This window comes from Rhinoderma darwinii, chromosome 11 (assembly GCF_050947455.1).
Source record: "Rhinoderma darwinii isolate aRhiDar2 chromosome 11, aRhiDar2.hap1, whole genome shotgun sequence".
Lineage (NCBI taxonomy): Eukaryota > Metazoa > Chordata > Amphibia > Anura > Rhinodermatidae > Rhinoderma > Rhinoderma darwinii.
The window spans coordinates 63444931-63466252 of record NC_134697.1 but is presented as its reverse complement, the minus strand read 5'-3'; the positions used below and the strand labels follow the sequence as shown (position 1 = coordinate 63466252).

General features: G+C 37.2%; 1 protein-coding gene across 3 annotated transcripts in view; it reads left to right on the top strand.

The window, feature by feature from the left end:
* The window catches only part of CDH23 (cadherin related 23), an 818455-nt gene that overhangs the window by 579360 nt on the left and 217773 nt on the right, over positions 1-21322 (top strand). For all 3 annotated transcript variants that reach the window (XM_075841683.1, XM_075841681.1, XM_075841682.1), the window contains exons 21-24: positions 3401-3508; positions 16386-16575; positions 18012-18157; positions 19646-19865. In XM_075841683.1, coding sequence (XP_075697798.1) covers positions 3401-3508; positions 16386-16575; positions 18012-18157; positions 19646-19865 — 664 coding nt within the window. The remainder of the gene's footprint in view (positions 1-3400; positions 3509-16385; positions 16576-18011; positions 18158-19645; positions 19866-21322) is intronic.

Sequence of the window (21322 nt, the reverse complement as noted above, 5' to 3'; positions counted from 1 at the left end):
CAACACAAATATTTTTTTTTTGGGTGTAACCAATAATAACCAAACTGAATCATTCTTCGGCTCTGAAGGATCCTTAATATTGAGTCCACCAGTACAGTTAGTTGAGTAGGAGGGACCTGTAATTGTAAGCTGTTCATGGCATCCACACTCACTAAGTGGCCCTTCTAAAGTGTTCATTGAGATTTGAACTGTATCATACTTGTGCCACCTCTCAGTCTTCTCATATTAATAGTAATACTAAGAGGGTTCAAATGATTTTTCAAATCCTTCAAAGCTCTTTTTTTTTTAAAATAAGTCTATTGGGCTGGGAAACATCTACTACTTATGACTCATGCACATGACCGTAGTTTTTATCCCCAATTACAGATCCGTAATTACGCATAAAATACTGACACATTTATTTCTATTGGCTACGGACACCTTCCCATATATTTATGGGGTCTGTCCGGGCCGTAGAAATGACCCGCAAATAGGACATGTCCTATTTTTTGCATTTACGGACCGTGCTCCTACACTTATTACTGTGAGAATGCACACTCCGCGGCCCGTCCGTGCAGTATTTACTGACTGTAAATACTGCATGGTCGGGTGCATGAGGCCTTAGCACTTAAAGATATTCCGAAAACTATTCTACAAATTTTATTTAATGAATGGTGAGTTTTCTAGTACCTTTAAACATCACCTGACCGAGTCTTTGGAAAAAGCTGGGTGCCAAGAAAACTCTTAATATATTCCTGTACAGCCTTGCTGCTGACTGCTAATTCCAGTCTAGTGCAACATAACTGCAAAAGAAAACATCCCTAAGGCTGGATTCACACACACATCGTTTTTGTGCGTTTCTTGTGGCATTTTAAATGGTGTTTTTTGCAGCATTTTTTTAGTGCTGCCAGATGTTACATTAAAGTCTATAGTCTAATATCAAATGTACTATATGCGACTGCGTTTTGTTTTTTCGGGTTTTTAAGTCAATTTTATGGTCCGTGGCAATTTTTTTAACAAACTCAGTATGCTCTGGCTATGGCATATTTTCAGGAGTTTTTCCCGTAGACTTTTCTATAGGACTTCAAAAACGCCAGAAAAAAGTGTGTACAAAAAGCCTTAAAAAACGCATGTTACATTTTAATAACGCAAGTGTTTTTAGAAGCATTTTTTGGTGCATTTTATATTGGCAAAAAATCCTGTGTGTGAAGAAGGCCTTTAGGCACATTTTTGCATTTAGTGTAATGTTTTTTTTACCATGGCATAGAGCACTGAGCGCATTGCTTCTATGATATGCTGCCATTGCAGAGCTTTGTCTAAATGTAAATATATTATGTGTGAGAGGTTTGATTTCTGTTTTAATACAGTGTAATAAATATTAATAGAGATGTGTTACCACAAACATGCTCATGTGGAAAACAGGAGCACGGTACAGGGCACATCACTATGATATTCAATTAACAGTTTTCTAGAGGGAAGTGTAAAGACATTTTAATTACCACGTGTAATTAATTTGTGCAAGGAATAACACAGCTCAGCTTATTACATTACCTTGCTTCAGCAGTGGTGATAACCTAGAAATGGCAAATATTTTTGATGAAGGAAGTCTAGGCAGAAGAAAGTCCCTTTGCTGTTATTCTAATGTATCTATACAGCACAGGTTTCCTATGTCTATCTACACTTAGATTTGATGATCTGGCCTAAAATGGCTTTTGTGTCAAGGATTACATTTTTTCGGTCGCATATGAAGAGGTTGGGTAGAAGAAAAAAGTAAATCCTCTTGTTTCTTGGGTTTTGCTTTTACGGCGTTCGCTGTGCAGTATAAAAGACATGAACTTTACTCTGCGGGTCCATATGATTATATAGTTTTCTTTGTTTTCCTCCTTTTGCACAATGAGAACGCTTTTATTTTTAGAAAATCATTTGTATTGTTTCACCGTACTCCAAGAGCCATAAGAGGAGTACTAAGATTGCAGACCTGGGGACAATTACCCGTCTGCCATAGCAACCCATCGGCATCCCGTGATCGTGTCGCGGGAGTTGATGGAGTGACAGAGGGAGCTTCTCTCTGTCTAAACCCTTAGATGCTGCGGTTAGCATTAACTACTGCATCTAAGGGGTTAAACAGCTGGGATCAGAGTTTGCTGATTATAAGATTATGAATAAAGATAGTTTGGCCTGCAGTTACCTGAATGTCCTTCTAAGGTCTTTTGTGAATTCCCCAATTAGTTGTTGCTGTACCTTTGTATAATTCTTTTAAGTTTTCATATAGAAAAAAAAGCTCTCAGTGAGTGAGGTCTTATCGAATCCCAAAGAAAATGCTTTGTAGTCGAGACATGATTTATCATTTTTCTCATCTCTTCTGGATTTTCTTTAGCATTTCCTTTAAACGCAGCAAGACCGGTTTTAGACATTGTGTGGCCCTTGGCAAAATTAAGTGTCGGCCCAAATGCTGAATTATTGTATTAAGCTGCAGAGCTGATTTTTAGTGCCTCTAGGAGTGTTGCAAGACCCAAAGCATATGTCTCCCCTATCACGCAAACAAAATATTTATAGACATACACAGTTATTAAATCATACCACTATACCAGATGAAATATTACCTGCACACTGTTACTGAACACAACTCACTATTATAAGCCAATATTACCAATAATAACACTATGCAAGGTCTAAATAATACCCCCATACTGTTACTGAACACAACTCACTATTATAAGCCAAAATTACGAATATTAACACTATGCAAGGTCTAAATAATACCCCCATACTATTACTGAATAATACCGCCACACCATAACCACATAGTGACTGAATAATACCCCCATACTGTTACTGAATTATACCCCCACACCATAATCACATAGTGACTGAATAATACCCCCATACTGTTACTGAATAATACCTCCACACCATAATCACATAGTGATTGAATAATACCCCATATTGTTACTGAATAATAACGCTACACTATGACCGCATATTACCACCACATAGTGACTGAATAATACCACCATACTGTTACTAATATCGTCACACCATGACCACAAATTACCACCACATAGTGACTGAATAATACCACCATACTGTTACTGTATAAAAACCACTGTACAGAGACCAATATTACGACCATACAGTGACCATAAAGTGGTAGGTATCAGTCCTACACAGCGCTTTGCTGACCATATAAGTGATTACACTACAATTACATACAGTGACTTAAAGGTGATGTCTTCTCTGATTGGAGTCGTTCACGTTCCCTTTTCTTCTCTATCCGGCCCAGAATGCCATGACAACTTCTACCAGACTCGACTTATTTCTGCAGAATTTGACACACAGATATGTTGGTTGTAAGCTTTTCCAGCATATGTGTTTAATGGGTAAATAATGTGCTATATACCAAATGTTTTTGTTATTTTAGGTAAATATCACTTTGTTGGACATAAATGACAATGCACCTCAGTGGAAAGATGAACCATACCTTATTAATCTGGTAGAAATGACACCACCAGATTCGGATGTCACTACGGTAGGTTTGCATTTCAATTTTACTGATTTTGATAATGACGTTTCCATATTCTGCCCATAAAACTTTAATTTCATTCCTCATTTTCTTTTTTATGTTGTCTCATTGTAATTTTTCTAATAGTAATTTGTGCATACGTTTACAGTTATTCTGGTCTAAAAGATGACCTGTCTATTCTGTCTATTCAAAGCTTGGTTTGTAAACTAAGAAAAGCAGCAGCACTCAAAGGTGTAAATAGTAAGGCGGGTGCCCAGCTAGTAATCCCGATCCAAGGATTGTTCAGATAAAAGAAAAAAGATCTGGCAGCACTCCGGATAAGAATGTAAAAAAATTGTGATTTATTCAACCTCAATGTTGGTTGACTAAATCTCTACGTTTTTTTACATTCTTATCCGGAGTGCTGCCAGATCTTTTTTCTTTTATCCAAGGCCTGGTTTGGGTAGAATGGCCTCCATTCGATTTAGGGAGGCATTGGTTTGAAGTGACTAGTATATTAATAAGGACTAATTTGTTTTGTTGGCACTTGAAACAGTGGAGAAGAATCTCTGAGGTAGGGCAGAGCATTTATGTCTTGCCTCTTATTTGTGAACTGTGCACATCCGCGTAAGGGCATTCCGCTGTTCTACTCCATCAGAGAAGCAGAACAAGAGAATGCCGGACGCAGCAGTTCTGTTGCAACACCGACATCACCGGCATCTGATGGAACCCATTGACTTTAATGGGTTCCTTCGGCTTCCTGTTGGGGTGCCCGTCCATTTACCAGAAACAATAGCGCAGTAGGCTGCGCTATTGTTTCCGGTAATTTCTGCCAAATCTGCGACGGAGGCCCCTAACGGAGCTTCCAACGCAGATGTGAAGAGCCTCTAAACAGGTTTCTGATTCCATTGCATGGTTAAAGGATAACTTTGGTTGTCTAACAATTTTGGCCTTTGTATTTTGTAAGTGAATGTATAAACATCAACGTCAATATTACTATGGAATATAATAATCCAAAATATTGTATTTTTTTTAAAAAAATTCTTGCATTTGCTTAGTATAAAATTACAATCTGCACTTAAACACGAAGAAAAGAGCGGAGTGCAGTTCAGAAAGATTGTCGTTTTACTTTATTATGCTTTATCCAGTAATGTTTCTCAAGGACCTTTCTGCAAATCCATTGATTTAACACCTTTACAGAACAATGAAAAATAAGGGAGTCGATGGTCAGAGAATCAATTCAGCTACTTTGAGGAGCATAAGGACAAGGGTTATACAAGACAATGAATCACTTGTACAGTCCTTTTTTGCATTTTTAGTTTACACTGTAAATTAACATAAGATGATTTGCTTTGATTCCATAAAGAACAGCACATTGATATGGTACTTTGATCATTTAATTTTTTATTGAACACATAGTACTTTATTTTTTTAAGAATTGCTTTGATGTAACAGTCTATCTACAGTCAGGCCACATTTTAAAGATTTCCCATTGAGCAAATACCTCTGGAAATTGCTGATTCCTTACAATTGATTTCTATGTAAACAGCTTCATCCTCATAGAAAAACATATCTGCTTTTTTCCTAAAATAGTGCCACATCAATCCACAGGTTATGAGTTGTATTGCCATTAGCCCCATTCACTCTAATGGAGCTGAGCTGCAATACCAGACACATCCCATGGACAAGTGTGGTAATGTTTCTGGAAAAAAAGCAGAAATATTTTTCTAATTGTAACTCTAGTATCTCAGTTTTGACCCAACATATACCGTGAGTGCTTTATGTGACCACATCGATTATGGCGAATTGTTATTCATGAAAGACTAGATTAAAGAAATACTCAAAACTTGATCAGTTGATGGGTATATGAGGTCTGCAGTTCAGAAAAACTATTGTGTTGCTTTCATAAAAATTAAAGTGTGAGTCCAGTTATACTCTCCCGCCCAAACTAACAATGAATGTTGAGAGACACTCGTGCACGCCACGTATAGGCACGGGTCTGATTAGTTAGAATTTAACGCAAACATCATATGGTTGCCACGGCAATAGTACTGCCCAGCGTGCCAGAGCATCTCTCTGCGCTCAAGTTTAGTTCGGGCGGGTGTGTATAACTGGACTGACAATATGATGCACAATCCTTATCAGTGTGCAGGTTTATGGGGAGGTTTTTAGACATTTAATGGCTAGTTTTACTCAATCATTCTACTACATGCCACAAATGGAGTTCCCTTTCTGATTTGCAAACCAAAAGGACTCGTTACATGAATAAAAGATCCTCAATACATAGATTCATTTTTACTGCACCATCTGTGACACCAATGAATCTTGTTATAGAGATCTACTGTAGAGTTAAAAAAAAATAGCTTAAATATATACTAACTTGTCAAACAACTTATGCTAATCTAATAGTATACCTGATATATATCAACTGTGTAATTTACTTACTGTTAATTCAGTTGTTTTATCCATGCAAATTCTGTGTGAAGTTACTGCCACTAGGTGTCGCCCTGCCTGTTATCTGCTGTTCACCCCTTGTTGTCCAGCAAAATCCATCTCTAGTTACAGAGCAGCGGCGATGGACTGCAGGAAGTGGGGGGGGCTGTCTCTTCACAGCCTGCTCATGAAGGTCTATGGGGGGAGCAGGAAAAGGGAGCAGGAGCAGAGACGCAAACACAGACCCTTTCTGCCCATAGAAGTCCATGGAGAGGGAGGGAGGAACAGGAGAAGGGAGTAGGATCAGAGTGATAGACACAGACATGATACCCATAGAAGTCTATAGAGAGGGGATGGCGAGCAGGAGGAGGGAACAAAGTGAGGGATGCAGGCGTGCTGCAGCTTCTGATAAGATATGTCTCACATCGATGGATTCTCAGCTACACTTCTTATAACTGCTGTATAATCTCCTCCATTCTGCTTCTGCGGCCTTATTCACATGAGCGTGTCCAATTTGCATCTGGGAAAAAACATGTAGTTTTTCTAGAATATGACTGTCCTTGTTGCATCAGTGTGATTTCCATGTCTCATACGTTTTTCTCGTCCGTGTTTCTCCTCCGCAAGCACTTCCTGGTTTTACTTTTTTTTCCTTCTCTGCATTTCTTGAGCTAGTGATACTTGAAAAACGGACAGCACAAGGATGTTGTGCCATGTTTTTCACGCACCTATAGACAGGTGGGTCTGATCCGCAAACACAGACCAGAATGGGACATGTTGTGAGTTTCACGCAACGGACACATTATCCATTAAAACACATGGATATATGAATAGCCCCATTGAATTGCATTGGTCAGTGTGCTGTCAGTTATTTAAATAGCACACAGGTGTGAAATATGTTTGTGTGAATGAGGCCTAAAGGTGTGCTAACGAAAAATAGTGGACCTGCTTTGTGTGTAGTGTGTATAGAAGATATGATAGTAGCTAGGCTCGACCCACTATCTCAAAGAAAACTGAGATTTGCAGATAGAATCTGCAGAGGGGAAAACTGCTAAAAAAAATTATAATAATAATCAGAATACAAGTCATATGATGGCCAGAAATAGTGTTATTCCTTATGTACACATATATGATAGCTTATTCTGAAAAGTTAGGTACGCTTTACCTATATATATTTGTGCAATCTATTTTATGGGGTTTTCATAAGGTAAGTGTATTTAAGATTCCTACCATAGAGGGCAGTACAAATACAAGGGTATAGTATGACAAGAACAGCTATAATTGTCATGCAAGTTAAGGAATAGCCTAGTGTTTTGCATCATACCAGTTTGCAATAAAGTTAGTTTACTAACGTTTTACTTGTATTAAAATGCTAGTGTTATTAATTTGTCACCATCACAATTGTGTAGCTTTTTATGGCCTAACTCATTAACAACCAGTGGTGGATATGTCGGTTGCTTCAATGTCGTTGGTACTGCCTACTATATTCATTAGATCACGGCGGGAGCACAGCTGTAATACACAGCCAAGGTCCTGCCGCAACTGCTGGGAGTGGAGATAACTCTGATCCCAGCAGTTTATCCCCTTAGATGCTGTGGTTAATAGCTGCAATGGGAGGGGGTCTCCTCTGTCATTCAATTGGCATCCCATGACAAGATTTGAGGGTGCCAATGGGTTTCCATGGCAGCTAGAGCCTAACAAAGACCCCCTGGTCTGCCATTGTTATCTGACTTTTAGGCCCAACCAGAAGTATTGCCCCATAGAGTGCCTGTCAGTGCGAAATGAACAGACAATAATGCTTTGGAATACTAGCATTTTTCCAGTGATCAAGTTATTCTAGCTTCAAGTACCCTAGCAGTACAAAAAAAAAAAAATGGCAACAATAAGTTTAAGAAAGTTTATAAAAAAAAAGTCTCGCCCCAAAAGAAACGTGTTTTTTTTTTTAAATGTTACATTATTTTACTGTTAAAAAATAGTAAATAATAAAAAGAATCAATATATGGTCCTGACACAATCATAGCAACCCATAGAAAAAATATAACACATTACTTATGCTTTACGGCGCATAGTGTAAAAATTTAAAAAAACAATGGCGGATTTACTGTTTTTTCCCTCCCCCACAAAATATAAGTAGAAGTTTATCAACACATTATATATGTTCTGTGCTGTGAGTAGCAGGTGCTCGGCTGTCTAATGATAGCCAAGCGTCTGCTGTATCTGACAGAATCAGAGGAAACTCCAACTCCAATTCCAACCGTTTAGCCCCTTAGATGCTGTGGATAATAGCGACCGCAGCATCTAAGGGATTTACAGTGGAAAGGGGCTCCCTCTGTAAGCCCATGGTCACCTTTAGGTTAGGGCTCCACAGCAGCTTAAGGTTTTGCGTAAATCTCCATCGCAATGTGACTTCCGTTATTACATTTGTGAGTTTATTTTCCCTAAAAGGAAATAATTTAATTCATATTGTGACGATTCACGCATGACTATTAGTTACTATGTAGCCAGAGCCACTGCAAATAAATATAGGTAAAAGTTAATACTGTTCTTTTTTTTTAACAATACAGTTTTAATGAAGTGTGTTTAATATTGATGACATGTATTAGGAAATAAAAGTGTGTTAATTGTTTTTAAACAACATTCATCATAGTAATGTGTATAAACAAGTATCTTACTTAGAAGAATTAATTGCAAATTTAAATAATATGTGTTATTTAGGCTGTCGAGAGACAGCAAATGTGTTGGTAATAATAATGAATTAGTGTTTCTCTAGTTTAAAGTTAAATCTAAAGTCAGAGAGTTAGGGCTCATTCAGACGAGCGTAATACTCGTCCGTGTGCTGTGCGTTGAAATAACTCACAGCACACGGACCCATTCATATCAATGGGGCTATGCAGATATGTGTGAGTTTTCTCGCAGTGAGTGTCCATTGCCTGAAACTCATTGCATGTCCTATATTGGTGCGTTTTCACGTACCTAGTCGCCCATTGAAGTCTATGGGTGCGTGAAAACCACGAATAGTACACGAACGACATCCGTGTGCTGTCCATGTTTGACGCATCAGTTACATAGAAAAGCAGATAAAAAAAGTGCTTGCACGGATGAGAAATACGCATGCCGCACACAAGACGCACTGATGCCAATAGGCAGCACACACAAACATGAAATGCAGGAAAAACGCTTTGTTTCTTACACGTGCAAATCGGATATGGTCGTCTAAATGTAGCCTTATAGAACTATAAATAACAAGTAAAGTCTATCATAGGGCAATATGTATGAAAATAAATATGGGTCTTAAGCAACAATAGCTTGGCTGCTTACCTTGCCGGATTGTGTGAAGCCACAACAACCTCAATTAATGTGTCAGAATGAGTGCTGCAGTCTCCAGAATATCTAATATTTTCAGAACACTCTTCAGCGAAGAGACCGTAGCAGAGAAAGGGCAAAAAATGCCTGGACAGCACTTCCCATCGATGAGAGGAACAGAAGTAGTAGAACGTTTAATCCATTTATTGATCTTAAACGCCGTGCATATCAGGAAGCAATTGCCTTTTTCAAACCACAGAAATCATATACAAAACATGCAAACACAGCACATACTTATAATGACCTAAAAAGGGCTCCAAAAGTAAAAGATCAAAAGGTCAGCATGGGTTAAAAATAAATGAATAATGCATAAAACATAATTGTAAAAAATACAAAAAGAGATTGATACTGGAAGGTAGGGGAAAAAAATGGCGCTCCTCAAGGACAGTGTCGTTATAGGTACAATAATCCCTATCATCTAGTACCAAAGGACCCAGCAATCCACCTGTTCTCTGGTTATAGGCATCACAACAAAGGGAGCAGCTGTCGTGGATCTGTATTGTAGCGGTGTAGCGATGTGTGCCGGCAGCCTCCTGAGATCCCTAGAAGGACGACTCCTTACCACAGGGATAAAATTTGATTCAGTAAAAACAGAAAAAGTTCATGCAGTTATTGGGTGATGGCACCAGGCAAAATTGGAACTGTTGCAGTGGGTAGTAGTAAATCTTTCTTTATTCGTGTGGACTACGTGTTTCAAGACCGTACCATTCCCTTCATCAGGTCTTATAATGTCATTATTCAGGCCTGATGAAGGGACCAATAACTGCATGAACTTTTCCTGTTTTTTTCTGCATCAAAAAGAGATTGAGGCTGTTTAAGATATATAGGAAACAATAAAATCATATGAAAGTAGGTATAATATAATAATGCTAGTAAAAGCAATGAGTTATATAAATTCTCCTATGTAGCAACTGCAGACAAGAGCAGAGCAGGCATAAAATGGGAGACTCAAACTAACTGTAGTCATACAGGGGAAAACTCCTTTGTATCAAAGAAAATCTGGACTAAAAAAATAAAACAAGAGGCGCCTTAAAATACATGAATTGGAAAATAAAAATACATAGCTAAAAACATAGTTGTAATTGTTAGTAAGATGTTATTATTAATGTAAAATAGGGTACAATAACCCACATAAATATATGTTCTAGTCAAACATACTTTCCAGTTCCCCATTTGGGCCATTGTGGTTCAATGTGCTCAGTTTGTAGATCCAGTACATTTCTCTTTTCTTTAATCTTTGATCAAATCTGTCAGGATGGTGTATCTGTATTTCTTCTAAGAACTGAGAAGTATTCAAATTCACAATTGTGGGACGAAGCCTCACGGTTCATGTGTTCGACATAACCAGAGAGGATGTTTGAACAGTGTTTATTGATTTGGGCTGGTAAGTGTTGTGTTCTTTGGTCTATATAATGAAAGCCACATGGATACTCCAAAATTACATCTTGTGTATTTCTCCTGAGGAAGGTATTGATTTTAAAGTTGGGTCATCAGTGTGTAATTCTGGGTCTAAAAGATAGATGGTCCTTTAAATATGGATTATTAAGCAAAAGTGACCAGTGATGGTTTAAGATTCTTCTTATATTAGAATGGAACTCGTACCGGGTGATGAAATTGTGACTAAAGCTTGTATTATCGGTAGATTTATTTTCTTTTGGTTGAATGCATTGGGCTTGTGACAGATTTTTCGCTCTTGTATATGCAGATAGGGTATTATTGAAGAATAATGTAGAGGCTCTTGTGTATCTTTGTTTTAATTGATGATTATTTATGAGTTGTCTGCCATCTGGGTTCCTTCTTTCCCTCTGATATGGTTCCAATAATGCAACCGACATTTCCCATCATGTCTCTGGCTTTGCAGAGAGGGTGGAGTCACATCACACTGCCCTTTCCTTGTTGTGAGTCTTATCTAAGGGCATCAAGTGGTAGATCACTGACATAGATCTACTGTATCACAAAGCAGAGTCTATTATGTGATGCAGTTTCAACTCGTCTCCCTGCCTCCTGCTAGTGATGGATTTTTCAATGTGCGCTCTTAGAAACGGGGGACAGCAGTGTGAGGCTGCATTTCATAGAAATACACTAGAGATTCTGCACACAGCACTTACAGATAGTATAGACCGTTAGTATGAGTAAGGGGAGTTTTATAACTCTGCAGCAACTCATGATAAGTGAGTCCTTGCAATATCACTGCACTCCTGGTCGCTTATATATGGCAGAAATAATCTCTTCAGCAGCATTGTCGGGGTGGGCATACAGAAAAACAAAAGGGTTGAGCTGGGTGGGGCGAGGAACAGTCTCAGAGCTGCCAGGAGGGTTTTGATAGTTGATTATGTAATTCTGTAGTCCATAGGAAGTCAGCCAGAAAGTAGAAACTGACCACCTGTCTACACATGAGAACATGGTCTATTCTGGTTGTCAGACTGAGATCACATGACACGGCATCCCTATAATAAAATGGTTCAAAATGAACAGATGCAACTGAGCTGGGTAAAAACAAATGACACTAAGAATATTGCTGGTTAGTTACCATGATATGTGCAAAAATACATTTGCCAAACGGCTTTTTCAATAAATAGGCATTTTGGGGTATTTATCAAGATATTCTTTTGGAACCAGGTGCATCTTTTAGTATGAAAAATATGGTAATTTATTTCCCATCTCCGACTTTATATATTTATCAAATTGATTGAATGTTTGTTTTGGTCTTCTCTTTTGAAAAGTACACAAAATAGACTTAATATAAGTTTAATAACGCATTAAATTAATTTTTATTTTTGTCCAGATCAAACCTCATTAATTTATTTTCTAATTATGTTTTCACAAAGCTGCCAGCATAAACTGAGCAAGTATCTTTTATTATAGTCTGTCTATTTTAAGGGCATGAAATTGTTTGCAACATCTTGTGTTGTTATAGTATTATGCTGATTTTATTGCACAATGGCATAATATAATTCACATTTCTGCACAGCTCCTATCTCCGCTCTGAGATGTTCTTATCATTGCTGTATTAGAATAGCTTTCCTTTTTTTTCTGTAAACAGAGGACAATTATATACTTTACATTTATTTTACAGTTTTGTACCAATTTAATAGATTCAAGATACATCCATTGACAGTCTTCGGGACAGAATATAGTCTGACTAAATAGCTATGGCTCAAAACAATTGTTCATGCAGAATTCATAATCCATGTTTTACCATATATCATAATATATTCATTATTTGTTTGTTTTCTATTGTGTCCAATCGTTATCAGCTCCAGCTAATTTTATTTATGACATTTGTGGATTTTTGTAATTGTATTTTTGAATGAGTAATAAGCATTCAATAGAAATATATTTGCGAATTTCGAAATGATAAGTTATGTACAGGTATCTATGCTTCAGTGTATGAACAGCCAGTATTCAATGATAATTTAAGCTTGTGCCCCAGGAAGCAATTATTGTGCATAATGTTTTTATAAGACAATATTTACAAATCAACTAGTAAAAAACTCCAATCCGGCAGCTTACCCTAGGACTTCTCTGGGACAAAAAATATAATGCACTCTTATAATAATGTGTCCATATCACACCGAATTTGTTACCTCAAATTTACACAATATATTAACGATCACTATTTTTTTTGTCACCCCAGCCCCGTCCCAATTAGCTTTTTCAAAAACAGTAAAAAATTGTGTACACAAATGCTTTTTTCCATTTACATATGTCACATAGCAGCTAAAGGTAGGCAGGGCAATTGAAAGAAAAATGGAGACCAATATTCTCGGGCATTATAGCGATGATGAAGGGTGTGCATGGAACATGTATTTGGTATCATTATACACAAGAAAGTGAGGAAATAATTTTGTTTGGCTAAACTAATTAAATTAAATAAAAAAAAAAAATTTGCATTTTATTTCTTATTTTTGTGTATTTTTCTTTTTATAAAACTGCCGCAAATTAGAAAAAAAAATTGGTGTTATTCCAAAGTAAAAATTTAGCATTAGATATTCAGGCATCTAAAGACATTGTAACTGAAAGGGTTAAATTCATAAAGGTTAAAGGATATACCCCAATGATATATATAAAGATTAGAATTGGACCTGCAGAAAATTCGACTTTCCAGCGTGCCAAAATAAAAAAATTTGTGTGGCTCTAAAGCCCAAAATGGCTACATCTTAAAGGGATTCAGAAAGAACACTATTGATACGCAGAGGTTATTCTATTTATCCATAAACAAGTCATTCCCATCAGTTGCATTACCTGTATTTATGGATTTTGGGTGTCATTGGCAATCTCTATATTTAGGTACATTGCAGCTACATTGTACCATTCACGTTTTAGATTACCTTTAGCATTATTGTATTCATCTACAATTCTACAGTAATACACTAAAAAGTCTGTTATATATTCGTGTTCTGGAAACTACACATCCGTTCATAGCCATTTAAAACACATGGCTTGCTTACACTCTAAAACAAATGAGCCATTTTAAGAGCTTGCAAACACACACATACCAGCCTGAACCATTTAGACTGGATTTATAATCCTGGAGACAAAAATTAATTAAAGTTTTTCTTTCAACTGCTATAAAATAAACAAACCATTTTAGGTGCTCAGTATTTTATGGCTCTTAATAGCTAAACATAATAAAAATGTAAAAGCTTAACTCTTTGCACAATACAATATTCACAAATGACTGTAAATGTACTTTGAAATCAACGTTTGGTCCGGTTTCACTTTCTATTGACAGAAATCAAAATAATATTTTTTTTGTCATATTTTGCAAATGTTTGGGTTTTTACGTTTGAGAACATTTTCCTTGGATTATTAAATTGAATCTAAGAGTCTTTAAATTCATATATTGACTTAGTTGCTGTACCTATATTTGTTTTAGGGGGAAAAAAGATGGAACACAGACTAAAAGGAAACCTGCCACAGCGGGTATCATGATGAACTGCGGGCAATATGACATGTCTGATGATTCTAATCCACTTTGTTGATGTTAAAATCTCAAAAGCCTTGGCGCGGTTTAGAGAAAATAAAGTCTATTATTTCGGGCTCGGGAGAAGTGTCCACTGGGCTGCTCTCTTCTGTGCCACCCTCTTTCAGCTCATTATGATTCACAGGTCTATATCTATGTGTCCAACACATAACGTCCATGACCCAGTGTTATAGCTATGGTTTCTCTAAAACATGACAGCGCTTTAGTTAAACACAGCTGAATAGAAGATAAGATATAAATATTATTCGGAAATCAAGTATTGCAAAATAACAATATACTCTCTCAAGATGTCAAATATAAATGGCATATAAATATAAAGGTCTACAACAAAGGAACTGGAATGCGGTCCCAATACATCATCATACATTATAACTTTAAAGCAAATCACAAAGTTGTGTACATAACACAGACAGCACATTATAGGATAATTTGCATCTAGGCAATCAGAGTCAAAGTACCCCCACCACTGTAACCAGGGTTTTCAAATTTTTAAGAATGTGGGGTGGGAATCGGTTTCTACAAATTTGATGAGTTTTATTAAGCCATTCTTGATGGGTTGGCGGGTCTTTTTGAAGCCAATGAAGTGGTATTAACAATTTAGCTGCTGCAGGTATACGAATAAGATATAGAGGGTCTAGATAGGATCACCATATCAGCTGAGAGGGGAGACGTCAATACTCCCATGTCTCTCAAAGCTTTCTCAATATTATCCCAGAAAACTTTTATGGAAGGGCAATGCCACCAAATGTGGGCTAGAGAGCTAATAGAGGAGTTGAACCTCCAACATAATTGGTTATCCATCAGGTTGAAGTGGTACAAGAGTTCAGGTGTCCTGTACCACCTGGATAAAAGTTGAAAATAATTTTCCTGTAAACTAATACACCTAGAGAATCTGTAAGAATGGTTTAGGATAAATTTTGTATCGGAGTCTTAGAGGCTTATTCCCAATTCTTTCTCCCAAGACAAGATATATAACAGCTTTACTGGCTTATCCAATAGTAAAAATTTAAGATAAAGCTTAGAAAGAAACTTGGGAATTGGTTTAGGCATCCAGACGTAGCATTCAAACCAGGTGAGAGCTCGCGTAAAAGAAAACTTGTCACAATGCTTGGTTAAGTGAGGGTATTTTCACACGGCCTATTTTCGTCCGTTTTTCTGTCCGTAAATGCCTGAAAAACGGCCAAAAAATCGGAAGCAGAACGTCTGGCCATTGGTTTCAATGGGAAAACGGTGTTCTGTTCCGACAGAGCGTTTTTCGCTGTTTTTTTACGTGTAAAAAAACGGCCGCGAAAAAGAAGTGCAGGACACTTCTTGGGACGTTTTTGGAGCTGTTATCCATAGACTCTAATAAAAAAAGCTCCAAAAGCGGCCGTGAAAAACGCAGCGAAAATCGCGAAAATCGCGAGTGGCACAAAAAACGTCTGAAAATCAGGAGCTGTTTTCTCTTGAAAACTGCTCCGTATTTTGAGACGCTTTTGACTCTGCGTGTGAACATACCCTAAGAGTGATGGATTAAACTCAGAGCGTGACTACCCAAAAACTCTGACGGAGATGGTGTCTCCACATGAGGGAATAATTTAGTCAAAGGTACATTAGATTGTTCTTTCCACAGGTTTTTTGCAACTGTAATTTTTGATAAACCCTTTGTTCTATATGTAACATTGGGGATCATGCTGTTATATGAAACATATTTCTGAACACTGTGAACTGTATGAATGGATCTATGTACAAACCTGACACTATAATTGGTAGCTTATAAAAGTCTAATAACAAAGAAATTACAAAAAAAATATTTTTAATTTTAAAATATTTTAATTTTACAATTTTCATCAATTGCCAAATCAGCAGTGTATATAAACTGAATTCACTAGTCACAGCAATGGCTGCCAACTTTTGATTTAATCTGTACTTTTTGTATTTGTGGACTGTGTAGTTGTTGTTCTTTCAGATCAGTAACATAATTATTTCTAAATATTAACTTTTTTTCCTTATTATAAAAATGTAGGAATCTGAATTATGTTAATTCAAGATATTGTCTTATTTCTCTTGCCAATGAGAACATGGCTCTCTGAAATGTTTATACTACTTTGTTTCTCAATCTTTCATGTCATATTATTTCAACAGGTGGTAGCTTTAGATCCAGACCTTGCTGAAAATGGCACACTAGTGTATAGCATCAACCCTTCAAACAAATTTTATACTCTGAATAGTACCACAGGAAAAATCCGTACTACTGGAATAGTCTTAGACAGGGAGAACCCAAATCCACAAGAAGCAGAAATGATGAGAAGAATTGTTATTTCTGTAACAGACCGTGAGTATTCAAGACTCCATAATTTGGTTGGACACAGTGATGATGTTATAATTACTACCTATGTTGGTTCCTCAGTCTTCTGTGCTCAGTGGTTGCCATTAGAGCTCAAACTCTAGTCATAAGAATGTAGTTAATCATCATACTTGGAATCTCTCAGGAATGTAATTCAATTATGTAGACTCCGAGATTAAGCTGGCTAAACACATGAAAGAATAATTGGCCAAACCAGTTGTTATAGACCAGATTGACCGACAGAGAATCTCATGTGTATAGGGGACTGTCCCCAGATGGAAGATGTTGAGAAAAAGTAAGATAGGGCATGTTGAATATTCTCTGTTCCTTCAAGAGATATCTGACAGTGGCTTATTCCCCTACCCCTCATTGAAATAAATATGCGCCCTCATGTGAGAGTTTGGTTGCTTGTCTATAGCTTTACATCACTCCCAGGGTTCCTTTTTAAGTGTCATGATTGATAACAATTTACAATGTTTCAATTTACAGTGGCTGTTACAGCCATAAGAAAGATTCAAAACATATAATCCATGACATTTTTTGACAATCCCTTATACATGCAATACTAAGTTTTGGCCCTACATTTAGCGTGTCCATAGGGAAAGCTTGCGATGTAAATGCTAAATGTGTCCATAGGGCTCCATTAGCCTGACTGAGACCAAAAGAGTGGCCTCAGTCGGGCTGGTATTTCTCAATATACCTATTTTTTTTAGAATTGAATAACGTAGTAGACTATGCTTTTCCATCCCGAGGGATCCTGCAAAAAAGTATACCGCTGTATACTTTTTTTAATATGTGATATGTGTGATGTATACCACTGTATGGCATACGTCACAGGTATACATTTTACATATACGTCATGAGCATTTCAATAGCCTTTTGTGATATATATATATATATATATATATATATATATATATATATATATATATATATATATATACATTAAATGAAAGCCATTGTAGTTTATGGGCGGCGCATGCACTACATGGATGCCTAACAGTGGCTTCCTTCCCCTTTACACTATATCTGTTTAACGTATATGTCATGAACAGGGTCATGAGTATACGACTAATGTATACCACTAAACTCTATAGTGACGGTTGACACTCTTAAGGCATTTGTCACAGCCTACGTTTAATGTATGCGTTGGAAGCTTTCGCCAGTGTATACATTAACTACGGGCCAAATACTTGATATGCACAGAACCTCAGTTGGATTTAAATTTTGATTATTTTTAAGCAAATATTGAGCTTAGTTTAGCTGTAGTTTACTAAATAAAAAACACTTACAGTATAACAACACAATGATACCTGCTTTGTAAATAATGTATTAAAATGTAATGAATACACTTAAGCATGCACAGATTTTTCTGTATTCTCACTTTTGCACGTTATTAATGTGATCTCATCTTTACTTGGCAGGTGGAAAACCTCCTCTCCGTGCTACAAGTAGCGCTACAGTTTCTGTAAATTTACTGGATCTTAATGATAATGACCCCACATTTCAGAATCTGCCATTCACTGCAGAGATCCTGGAGGGCACGCCTGTCGGAGCATCTGTATTCCAGGTAATCATGTCTGTATTTTCCAAACAACTAAATGAATTCAAATTGTAAAGAAAAATGAATGCAAGTCTGCAAAAGATAAAAAAAACAACAACCTATTGTAGCTTAAGGCATTTAAAGACCATCTGTCACCTCACCAACATGCTATTGCTTTGTATATTTTTGAGCAATTTATTTGGAATGATATGAAATATACAGTATATTATACATAGGGTTACACTGTTTATATCAATTACACTGTGAATATCTGTGTTTCTAAAGCAAAATGACTCTTTATTAGGGAATCTGTCCCAGTCCAACACTTTTAAATACATAATTGTGTAGCCTTGTGTACATGCTGAGAGCTTACCGACTGGTCATGTGACCTCACATTTACTGCCGAACAACTAGGAAAGTGACAGGTCAAACCTCTTAGGCTCTGTTCACATCTGCATTGGGGTCCCGTTCTTTCCATCAGAACGGGACCCTGAACAGACACAAACTGACACAAACGGAAAGCAGAGGTTTAGGTTTCCATCACCATTGATTTCAATGGTGACGGATCCGGTGCCCGTGGTTTCCGTTTGTGTCTGTTGTGCACTGGATCCGTCGTTTTGCTGGAACAGATCCCCTTCTATCCTGACTTGCACAATGACCTCTGCACAAGTCACATAGTGTGCCTAGAAAACTCAATTAAATGGCGGAAATTATTAAGACTGTCATACGCCAGGCTTAATATAAAAAAAAGTTGGAGTAAAATGTGCCTGATTTATAAAGAGGTGCACGCTTTTTAATAAATTTGGCACATCGCCGGCAATTAGCGCGCCAGAAATTGAAAAATTTACGCCAGCCATGAGCTGGTTTAGATTAGCGCCATAATTTACGCCGGTTTCTGGCATAAACTATGATAAAATTGTCAGTCCGTGGGTTGCCCCGCACTTTTTCACTGAGCTCAAAAAGTGACGCAAACAGAGGAAACTGCACAAAATTCTATGTTTTAACCGAGAATGTTCAACTTTTGTGTTATTTGCGACTTTTCTACGCTAGAAAACTGTCATAGAAAAGTTAATATATTCCCTCCAATGGGTCAGCTCCAGACTATTGTTTTCTATGTGCCATGTTACTTCTGTAAAGCAGTATCCATATCTGGTGCCAGAAAAGGCCCTGAAGTTTCCTCTATTAATTTCAATGGGACATAGAGGCATTTTTTTCTCGGACGTTTTATTGTCTTCTAGCGGAGGAAAAAAGCATCATGCCATATATTGGAGCGGTTTCCGCTTCGGAACCTTGATTGAAATCAATGGGAGGCGAGAAAAAAAGCACATTTGTTTGGAGCCTTTCTTAACAAAAAAACAGACAAGGTTTTTACATTTGCTAAATAAAAAAGAACACCTAAAAAAAAATTGCAAAAAAACACGTGAATTTCAAAATCTTCTAGAACAGTGAATGATGCTCGTTTAGATATTTGATTAAATACATACTTCTTTTTTTTTTTTATAAACTAATCTGCAGGTGGTGGCTGTTGACCTAGATGAAGGTCTGAATGGTCAAGTAATGTATCGAATGCAAGTTGGAATGCCACGAATGGACTTCATTATAAATAGTACAAGTGGGCTAGTCACATCTACAACTGTTCTAGACAGAGAAAGTATTGTGGAATATTATCTCCGGGTAGTAGCCAGTGATGCAGGATCTCCATCTAAAAGCTCTACCAGTACTCTTACTGTTCGTGGTAATTTTCAGTTTTCTTTACAGTGTTTTTTTTCTTTGTTACTTCATCATATACAAATACATATACAAAGTACTTTACATATTTTTATATGCAGTTTTACACTCTATCCTTTAAATACTACCTTCACTTGACCAGGCAGTATTCAGGTAAAGTAATAGGTATCTTTTAAAAATTTGAATAGTTAAAGGGGTTTCCCCATCAGAGATATTTATGTCATAAATGTCAGATAGATGCAGGTCCCACCTCTGGAACCCGCACCGATCTCTAGAACGGGGCCCCCTAAACCCGTTCTACTCTTGTCTGTTCTCGCTGCCTCCCGGGCCACTTCCTGATTATATGGTGGGCAGTTACGAAAACATCGTATCTCGCTGAGCTATGCTGTTCCCGTAACTCCCATAGTACTGAATGGCAGTTACGGAAGCAGCGTAGCATGCGAGTTACACTGTTTCCCTAACTACCATTCAGTTCTATGGGACTTATGGAAACAGCGTAGCTGAGCGAGATACGCTGTTTTCGTAACTCCTGATCATGTAACCATTTTCATAGTCGAAATTCAGTCGCAACACAGCAGCAGAACGGGGTGTAGGGAGCACGGTTCTGGAGATATGTGCGGGTCCTAGAGGTGGGACCGACATCTATCTGACATTTATGACATATGCTGTGGATATGTCATAAATATCTCTCATGGAAAAACCCCTTTAAGGTATGTTTTAAAAAACCAAGCAAATCTCTGAAAGTTCGTTTGGGGCCGACGCTTTGAATCGGCTGTCCAGTTCACTTTGGTCCGAACAAATTCACTGCAAATCACAAGTGCCTCAATTGCCTTGTCTGACTCTCTGATATCTTCTAGTACTATATCCAAGTTGGATACAGTCCTAGAAGACATCATAGAGTCAAATAGGGGAATCGGGGCACTTGCGATTGCACTCCTAAAATTAAAAAAAATTAACTTATTTTCTAGCTTTTTCCCTTTTCTCATCTGTTAAATGCCTGAGGCCAGCATTTTTCCGTTTCTTTTGTGCCATAAACCCCAAAAGTTTCAGATTTCGGAGTCGGAAACTTATGGGAAATTTGGACCAAATTAGATTTGTTTAAAATCCATTTGCTCGTCTCTACTTAGAATGAATTTCTGCTTTGTAATATATGCTGCAATAATACTGAGAATGTTGACTTGTAGCAATAATTCCGGTTTACCCATCATATGTAACTAATCACTGATCAGATCAGAAAAATGTCTTTCACGTCATATATGGCTATTGTATTTGCTACAATTAAAGCATGTAAACAACAATCTGAACTGAATCTAGTAATCTGGTAGCAAAAGGTTTTATTGCGGTGCAATGTTTCCTGTTTGGACCCACGCAAAGAATTTCTGAATGCAAAATCGGTGCTTAGATCCATAAACACTTAACTGTAGTTAAAAATGTTTTCGCTATAAATTCTGAATTTCTTATATC